The 9,922-nt window shown below is 35.0% G+C and overlaps 1 protein-coding gene across 2 annotated transcripts in view; it reads left to right on the top strand.

The window, feature by feature from the left end:
• LOC144972926 (uncharacterized) overlaps positions 1-9,922 on the top strand; it is a 148,083-nt gene that overhangs the window by 35,251 nt on the left and 102,910 nt on the right. For both annotated transcript variants that reach the window (XM_078914752.1, XM_078914751.1), the window contains 11 exons: positions 538-747; positions 1,224-1,355; positions 1,767-1,958; positions 2,444-2,761; positions 5,863-6,003; positions 6,388-6,579; positions 6,876-7,004; positions 7,591-7,776; positions 8,219-8,365; positions 8,811-9,002; positions 9,430-9,561. In XM_078914752.1, the coding sequence (XP_078770878.1) occupies positions 538-747; positions 1,224-1,355; positions 1,767-1,958; positions 2,444-2,761; positions 5,863-6,003; positions 6,388-6,579; positions 6,876-7,004; positions 7,591-7,776; positions 8,219-8,365; positions 8,811-9,002; positions 9,430-9,561 (1,971 nt within the window). The remainder of the gene's footprint in view (positions 1-537; positions 748-1,223; positions 1,356-1,766; positions 1,959-2,443; positions 2,762-5,862; positions 6,004-6,387; positions 6,580-6,875; positions 7,005-7,590; positions 7,777-8,218; positions 8,366-8,810; positions 9,003-9,429; positions 9,562-9,922) is intronic.

Here is a 9,922-nt window from a genome sequence, read left to right as displayed (position 1 = left end):
CACGAAAAGAGAATTCACAAAAAGAGAATTTAAATTCAAAAGTGCACTGAGTAGTGTAAATAATAAGAATAATTGCATTATAAATGCAGCATTTATGAACAATTTTTCCCCATGTCTTTGTTACTTTTCAACTTTCAAAAAAAGTATCAAGTTATATATGTATGTCATTATTAAGCTATGATTTAGAAGGGAACATTTTATTCACTGTCTAATAACGTTTTTTGAGTCGTTAACAAAACACATTAAAAATGTAAATACAAAAGAAAAAAAATTATACAAATAATACCAGAAAGTAGTCAATACTAAACAACGGTGGTTTCAGCATTTTTCCGTTATCAGGGTTAACAGTTGCAAAAATACAATTTGAACGTCATTCATACAAAGCAATATTCAAAATTTTATGATAAATTTAGGACAAAATTAATTAAAATGATTATACGGGAAAAACAGATATAAATAGATAAATATATATTAGTGTTGATAATGATTCCGTGATAGATACTTTAAGAAATATTTTCTTTACTTTTAAACCCAAAGATTTTGGTGCAAGCTGTTGACGGAGGACTGTCCAACCCAACACAGGCTGCCTATGCTTTAGTCAACTTATTTGTTGACCGTAACTTGGCCTCACCATCTTGGGTTACTCCTGGAGCCAATACCAACTTCCAAGTATCTACCACTATCTTGGAAACTGTGGGCTTCAGTCAGCTTATCTTTACTGTTTCAGCCCAAGATGCTGATGCTCAGGTGAGTTGTTAATGATGTTTTCTAATTTTTTACATCCGTGCTTACAGCTCATTTAAAATACTTTTCTAGATTTTCTAGATCATCTGTTTTTATTAACAGTTTTGAATTATTGTCTTCTCCACCCCATGTATTAATGATATAAAAAAGTAAACCTTTAGAACTATTGGACCATGAAGATAGATTTTACCAATGTTTCTGCAGCGTTAAGCGTAACCCATGCTTACAATCATAAGATACTCATCTATTACAAGATGCTTTCCACTGATTTATTGATCCAGTCATAGAATCACTGCTGGGTCAGAGGGGTCAGAAACAAAAAGTTCGATATAACCTGGGATAACAATCAATTCACTTCCTTATGAAGCTAGTGCCCAACGAATTGAGCAGTCAGGACCCCTGTTTAGACACTTTATATTACTAACAATTTATTTGTATTGGACCTCAAAATTGAAAGCTTTACTTTATTAATCCACCAGGCTCCATACAACGTGGTATCTTACTCCACCGTGGGACAAGGAGATGCTCTGAACTACTTTACAGTAGATTCCAGCAGTGGAGAAATTAGATTGAGGTCCTCATTGCTTCAAGATACCAAGTCCCAATACACGGTATGAATATTTCTTTTTTATATACATAATTTTTGCAAATCTATATACCCATTGTAATATTTGATTGAGTTGAAAGGTAAAATGCCTATTTGAGAAGACGTGTGAATGATGATGTTGTTGTAGTAGCTGTTGTTGCTGCTACTATAGCTACAGCTGCTAAGGTTGCTGCTGCTGCTTCGAAGAAGGCGAAGAAGAAAAAAAATAAGGAGATGTAGCAGGATGAATAAGGACAAGGGGGAGAAGATTGTATTCATGACTTACACAACATATATTGATTTTGAAATTAATTTTTTTACTGGAATGAAAGAAATATCATTTATTATTTAAGTATTCCAAAACATTTATCTGTCAATGTATAAACCCACATTGCAACTTTTTATTGTACCTGTTTGATATATTATTCAAATTCAGGTTTTGGTGACAGCTTCTGACAATGGTAACATCCCCAATTCTGCTGCACAAACTGGAACTGTTGTAGTCAACGTGCTGAGGAACCTCAACACTCCTGCCTTCACAAACTCACCATATGCTACCACTGTACAGGAAGACTTTGCTGTGGGGACATCCATCTTCAGAATTGCTGCCGTCGATGCTGACATCACTGTAAGCAGTAAGATTGTTTTATTGAAAAAATGGCATACCCTTTTACGGTGTTTAAAAGGGTATGCCATTTTTTCAATAAAACAATCTTAAATGTTTTAGATATAGAATTTTGGCTCCTTGCCATTTCAACAAAAACAAATTATTGGACCTTTAACTTTCCCTTTTATAAAAAATGATATAAGTGTGCCAGTTTGGCATTGAGTGATGAAATATTGTCAGAAAGATGTTTAATTGGGCATGGAATCAAAGCTGCGGAACACTGCTAGTGTTCGAATTTTTAAGAAATAGATAGAGAGAGAGAGAGAGAGAGAGAGAGAGAGAGAGAGAGAGAGAGAGAGAGAGAGAGAGAGAGAGAGAGAGAGAGAGAGAGAGTGAGTGTATGTTTGTGTGTGCGTGTGTTTGTGTGTACATTTGACTGCACTTATTCTTAAATATGAATTTGCATTGTTTGTGTGATAACAAAACCATTCCCTCTGTTTCTCTAGGGAACCTTTGAACAAGTATCCTATGAAATCATTGGTGATGATGCTGCTCCAGTCTACTTTGATATTGAACGAACAACTGGTATTGTTCGCATCCAGAGAGATCTTGCTACTGCTTCTGATAGTGTTTACATCCGTGTCAGGGCCTTTGACAATGGAGAGCCAGTACCGCGTAGCAACACGACAGTCTTAGTGGTATCTATCCTACGTAACCTGAGGAGGCCTATCATTGATCCTCTTTTCTACAGCATTACTATCCCTGACACTACAGCTTTGGGAACAACAGTTATCACTGTAATTGCCACTGATGGAGACAGCAGTGTAAGTGTTTGATTCCTTTTTCAGAAAAGGTTTTTTGTAAGCAATTAAATATAAGTAGCCGTCTCAGTAACATACTATGTAGGGATTAACCATGCTTTGACAATGGGGAATTTTTGCTCAGGAAGGGCATCCTGGCAGTTAGTCTCAAGCCACAACTAATGAATGAATGAAACCAGAAATATCATACCGGATCGGCCGAGGCCCGGGATAAAAACGACCGTCTCTGTCTGTCATTATTGACCAGCAGGATGGCAGTGGAAATTCAGTGACTGCTGGTCACCCACAAAAGGAGGAAAGGCGTAAAAGATGGTCGATGAAACAGATGAAAGTGGAGATCAAATTGGACGTTTGAACGTTGGAAGTATGACAGGCAGATCAGTGGAAATCGCTGATGCTATGGAAAGAAGAAAAATTTACATTCTGTGTGTGCAAGAAACAAATTGGAAAGGTGAATAAGCAAAGGAGATTGGTGGAGGATTTGTAAAATTTTATAAAGGGAATGAGGCCACAAGAAACGGAGTGGGTATCATTCTGGATAAATAACTTGCAGAAAATGTTGTTAGGGTGTCCGACAAACTTATATGGATCAAGATTGTAGTCGACATGGAGCAAATCACTGTCGTGAGTGCATATGCACCCCAGACAGGCTGTACACAAGACAAGAAGGAAGAATTTTGGAAGGAGATTGATAAACAAATGGAAATGTTCGAAAAATCAGAAAGAGTTTTCATCGGTGCGGAATGGGCACGTTGGAGAAAGCAATATCGGAGAGGAGAGATGATTGGGAAGGTATTGCTATGGCAGCAGAAATGAAGAAGGCGAAGATATTGTAAGATTTGCAACAAGGATGGATCTGGCAATACTAAATACATATTTTATAAAGAAATATAAGTACAGATTGACGTATTCAAGTGGTGTGAGAAAGACACAAGACACCTGTCGTGCTGGAGGAGAAATTTGAAGGAAGTATCAGATTGTGGCAGTTTGCTGGGGGAGAGAGAGTGGCAGCGCAACATAAGATTGTTATTACGAAAGTGGCATTTGGAAAAAGGAAGATAAAAGAGAAACAAAGTGACGGAAAAACACAATGGTGGAAACTAAAAGAGGAAGAGCAAAGAGAAATATTTGCTACAATGGTGAAAGGAAAACTAGGAGTTGATTTCCCAAAGGAATGGAAAAGAACTACTGACACAATCCGTGAAGTGGCAAAAGAAGTGCGAGAGGTCCACATGGTGGTGGAATGAAGAGGTTCAAGAATCAATAAAGAAAAAGAGGGAAGCAAGGAAGAACATGAATGAGAGAATGACAGGGAGAGGAGAAGTGCAGTTATACAACCTAAGGAGAAGTAAGTAGATGAGATAAGCGAGAACGAGGTGTGGAATGCAGTGCGCACGATGAAAAGGGGGAAATCAGTTGGACCAGACGAGATACCAGCAGAAGTCTGGATACCACTTGGAGATGAAGTGTTAAAGTTTCTGGTATGGTTATTCAATGACATGTTACAGAAAGAGAAAATACCAGAAGAATGGACAAAAAGTACGTTGATTCCTTTTTGATCTTATATACAAAAATAAAGATGTTCAAGAATGTGGCAGCTATAGGGGCATATAATTAATGAGCCATACAATGAAGATATAGGAAAGAGTAATAGATAAGAGGATTAGAAACGATGTAGACATAAGTGAAGAACAGTTGGATTTGTTGCTGGTAAAATTACAACAGATGCCATATTTGCTCTAAAAGTGACCGCAGAGAAGTATAGGGAAAAGCTAAGAGAATTACATTGTGTTTTCATTGACCTAGAGAAAGCATATGTACAAAGGATTACACCAGGGATCTGCTCTCAGCCCACTGCTGTTTGCAATAATAATTGATGTCCTAACAGAACCCATTCGGCGAGAGGCACCATGGAACATGATGTATGCGGATGACGTAGTATGTTTGAATGATACAAAAGCTGATGCGTAGAAAGGAACTGGAGGGTTGGAGATGGGTGTTGGAAAGGAGGGATAAGGAGATCGAAGACAGAGTATTTGTGCATCGGAAAACAGAGAGCAGGACCACCAATAAAGATAGGAGAAGAGGATGTGCCAGAGACAAACCAATTCAAATACTTAGGAACAACTGTACAAGGAGATTGGGGCAATTAGATGGAGGTTAAGAAGAGGATACAGGCAGGCTGGAAAAATTGGAGTAAGGTAACTGGAGTTATGTGTCACAAACGAATTTCCGCAAAGCTGAAGGGGAAAATATATACAACAGTTGTAAGACCAGCAATGTTATATGGACTAGAGACAGCAGCTACAACAAAGAAACAAGATAAAGAAGTTGAGGTGGCAGAAATGAGGATGTTGAGATGGACACCTGGACAAGGAAAGATAACGTGAGAAATGAATGAATTCACAAGTTGACTGAAGTGAAGAAAGATGAGGGAAGATAGATTGAAATGGTTCAGACATGTAAAGAGACGAGAGAGGGAGTACGTGGGAAGGAAAGGATTGGACTTACAATTACCGGGAAAGAGAAAAAAGGGACGCCCAAAGACTAGATGGTGGGATAAGGTAGAGGACGATATGAAAGAACTGGACCTGGAGGAAGATGATGCTCTGAACCGAGATGCATGGAGATGTGGCATTCATTATGGCAACCCTGCAAAATGCGGGATAAACTGAAAGAAGAAGAAGAAAAGAAGATTGAGTCAGCGTAATGACTGAAAAAAAATATTAGTTTCGTAGTTCTCATCATTTTGACTTCTCTCCATTTGGTTCACATGGATATAGATTGTCTTTGTGGGACACACTTGAATTTCAATGTGAAGGTCTTACTTTTCTCATTGTAAGGATCTACTTTAATGAAACATAGCAGAGCTTATTCATCTACAAATTGTGAATCATGTAGCCTGTATAATTTCCCTTATTTTTGGTATTTTCTCATATACCTATTTATAATGATATTAATTGGCTCTTTTATTTCATTGAATACGACTCAAGACAATATAATCAAGGTAAAGCTTTTTAAAAAATAGTCATTTTTGATAGGCAGATTTTGACAAATATTTTATTTTCGAGTAACTGACTCATTTGTCATTTCATCTTAAACAGGCTCCACACAACACCATTCGCTACAGTGCCACCGCCACCAATCCTGGTGATTTAGATTTCTTCTTTGTGGACCCCATCACTGGAGGTGTTTCTATCAGCCAGGCCTTAACCTTGGATCAGACACAGAACCCCCAATACGAGGTTTGTATTTGTTCTCCCTCTTTATTTTTTTTCAGGAGTGGAGTAGAAGGTACATTTCTTAAATATTATTTTAGTACAAATGTTAAAAAAAACAAAACAAACAAAAACAAAACAAAAAAAAAACATTTTGAATTGTTACTTCTAAAATAGATTTTTATCTTAGTGTAGCACTTATATGTGCTTTTTGTCAAGGATTAATGTTTTCATATTTAACTAGACAGCATATCATGGCATGAATCATTCAGAATAATATCTGTGCAAATAAAGGTTCGTAATGTACGTTTTTAGTTTTGTTTTTAAATCATATTAAATAAAAACTGAAATCAATTTAATTATCCAATTGCTAAAAAATAGAATAATATAATGATTGCTCACCACTTTCAGCTTATTGTTCAAGCCACGGATCTAGGAGTGCCACCTCTAGCTTCACCAGAGAATGCTCGTGTTACGATCACCGTCACCCGTAACCGCAATGCCCCACAATTCTTGAATAGTCCTTATGCTGTCATTATTCAGGAGACAGTGAATGTATCAACCAATATCTTGTCTGTCAATGTCTTTGACGCTGATACTGTGGTAAGCTGCCAATCTTTGTATTGCTGAAACATTATTTGATATTTTATGAAACTCTTTCAGCCTTACTTTGGAATGCATTCTATAGACTTTTATACTAAGATTTAATAATCATCATGAACTATCTCTTTAACTTGTCAATTATAATTGTTGAAAAAATTGTGCTTATTTTTTTCACATTAAATGGTATTGTTATTTTTTTAAATTCTCTCTTTTTACCATATGCAATTAAAAGTGTACTACAATATTACAACATTTCTAATTTTATTTTGTTACTTATTTGCCTCGTTGAATTATAGAGCCCATTCAACACGGTGACACTTAATGCTATTGGTGACGATAGAGCAACTGAATTTTTCTCTATTGACAATGCTGGTGATGTTAGGGTTGTGCAAGATCTTAGGCAGGATACCAGATTCGTCTACACTGTAAGTTTGATTTCTTTGTCATTGATCTTTCTGTCCTTATCAAATAGGGTATGAATCTATTCTAAACTGACATCGTCTTAACATTTTCTCTCCTAGGTCTGCAGCTATAAACAGATTAACAATGGGAAATTTGGATGGAAACGAGAAAGAAATTTAGCCTCGCTGTTCAGGGATTAAGTCACAAAATAAAAGTAAAATATTGATACAATCATAAGTTTAAGAGTGATCAAAATTTAATTTGAAATGAAAATCTATCAGCAGCAAAAGAGCTCTATTTAAAAAAAATAGTTATCAAAGGTAAAGTGCACAAAGAGAGGGAAACACACAAGTAAAATTGACCATGCTATTTTCCAGCACTGTTTTGGGCTAAACAGTCACTTATTTTAAAAAATCTGGACTTGGTTGATGATTTCGGTGAACACTCTGAATAAATGAGCTGGGAAATACTTTTATATCACACAATATAACATTAAAAGAAAACCAGGAACCAGCTTGGCTTATCGAGATGTGAAGTAATACTTCCAGAATTTGTTACTTTTAATTATTTAATTTTAACATCATTTTATTTATTTTCTATACATAATAGCTTCGTGTGGAAGCCCGTGATGGAGGCACCCCTCCAGCCAGTTCTACAGCTCTCGTATCCATCACCGTCAGACGCAACCTCTTTGCTCCAGTCTTTGGTGATAATAGCTATGAGGTCACTGTCCTCGAAACCCAAAGCCTTGGCTCCAGTTTTTTGACAGTCGACGCCACTGACCAGGATTTGAGGGTTTGTGTGATCATACAATTTAGTAGATTATATAACAAATATCATTATAACTTAATTCTTTATGGGTCAGGTTTTTACTGGGATTTTTTAATGAAAGTAAAAAGATGATGTGTACCACTGCTGTTATAACCAGATAAATTAAAAGAGTAATTATAATTTGAAAGAAATTTGTTTTTTTTATTAAAGGGTTAAACATAAAATGGATTTGCTTTTGAAAAAAAAATACAGGTGAAGTAAACATTTTCCAGTTCATACATTCAGTAATCTCAGTCTTATGAAATTAACTTTTGGTGAAATTCCGATTTTGAAGTTTGAAAACAGATATGTTTTTTAAAAGAAAATTTCAAACTTAATATCCTTAAGAATCCATTTAACCCAGTGATATTGTGACCATCCAAATATGCATATTTATTTATACTGTATTTCTCCTTTTCTGTCACAGGCTCCACATAATCAGATCCGTTTTACATTGTTGAACGATGGTCAGAATTCCGATGGAGAAGAATATTTCTTTATTGACTCCATTACTGGTGGAATCTTCCTGAGGAAGTCTCTGCTAAATGATCCCATTAAGAAGACTCAATACACAGTACGGTCTTTTGCTTCTTTCTTTTTTTTTTTTTGTTTATTTGTTATTGAAGTGTCAAAGGAACAATGCGCAACAGAAAATCAATACATTTTATATATTATTTTAAGTAACACTCAGACAGTGCATATTTTAAAGCTTGTGGTGTACTCTCCAACCCAAATTCTTATGTCTTGTCAGTTTCCTACATTTTGTGTGCTTCACGTCAGCTCTTCCTGTTTATGTTCTCCTCTAGAAGATTAAAGGTGTTGACTTCTAACACACAACTTTCCTAAGTATCACTTATTCGTTTGTCCCGTGCTACAAGCTCCTTATTAAGAGATTGGCTGAAGTATTGTAAACAATTAATGTTAAACATCAACACTAATAAAATTCACAGATCTTTATTTACAGAAAAAATATTCATGAAACTTTGGTTTTTAATTAAATCTTTTATTATCCTTTTCAGTTCAATGTGCTAGCCACTGATCAGGGAACTCCTGCCCTTACGTCGGCATCACCAGTCCCAGTTACTGTCAATGTTGTGCGTAATCTGAATACACCTGCTTTTTCACAACCTACCTACTCAAGGACAATCAACAGAACAGTTGGAATAGGATCCTCTGTCTTTGAAGTATCCGCTTTTGATGCTGATACCCAGGTAAGTTCAAACATTGTGCATATACATTTTTATTTTTCTAAACATTGCCACAACCAATATTACACCAGTTGCTGCATCAATATTATTTTAATAGTGGTGGATAATATGTACATAAAATGATAAAATTGACATTTTTCATAATATCTACAATAGTAGTGGATAAGGTTAAATTTTATGGAAGATAAGAACATAAATTCAGCAATTATAATTCCAAAAACAATAGTTTATTGCTATAATTTCTCTAAAGTATATATATATATATTATATATATATATATATATATATATATATATATATATATATATATATATATATATATATATATAAAACAACCAAACTTTTCTCTCTTTGAAACAGACGTTTGAAATAGGATGGGTTAAAATGAATCTTATCAATGTTATTTTTAATATCTTTTATTATCTTTCAGGCTCCATTCAATACCCTTGAATACAGTTTGATTGGAGATGGAGATTCACAGTTCTTCTTTAGTATCAACCGTGTGTCTGGTCTCATTTCTCTTGCCCAGAGTATCATCCAACAAGAGCAACTCATTTATTCGGTTAGATAAATTTCCAGTCCTCATTTTGAAATGTTGTTTTGTTAATTATTAACTTTTGAGTTTGTTTAACCTGATCAGAACTTTTTATAAAATGTTAAGTACAAGAACTTTATAAAAAAATTTCAAGCGCAATTAATGACTTTGATTTATAAGCCAATTTAATTTTTACTAATTTGAATAAAATCAGTATACTGTCTAATCAGAAATGTCAACAAACATTTTGAAATGATTTGAATGTTGTCCAATAAAATCTCATGTGCATTTGATCCTTTTTCTTATTTCGTGGTGCAATAACATTAAATCATAAAACTATATAGTTAAGTTAAAAGAATAAATCTTGTTGAATTAAATGAATTCAGTG

The sequence above is a fragment of the Berghia stephanieae genome, chromosome 5 (assembly GCF_034508935.2).
Source record: "Berghia stephanieae isolate SIO BIC M18660-M18661 chromosome 5, UCSD_Bste_1.3, whole genome shotgun sequence".
NCBI classification, from domain to species: domain Eukaryota; kingdom Metazoa; phylum Mollusca; class Gastropoda; order Nudibranchia; family Aeolidiidae; genus Berghia; species Berghia stephanieae.
The sequence above is the reverse complement of the archived record's forward strand: the minus strand, read 5'-3'. Positions and strand labels throughout refer to the sequence as shown.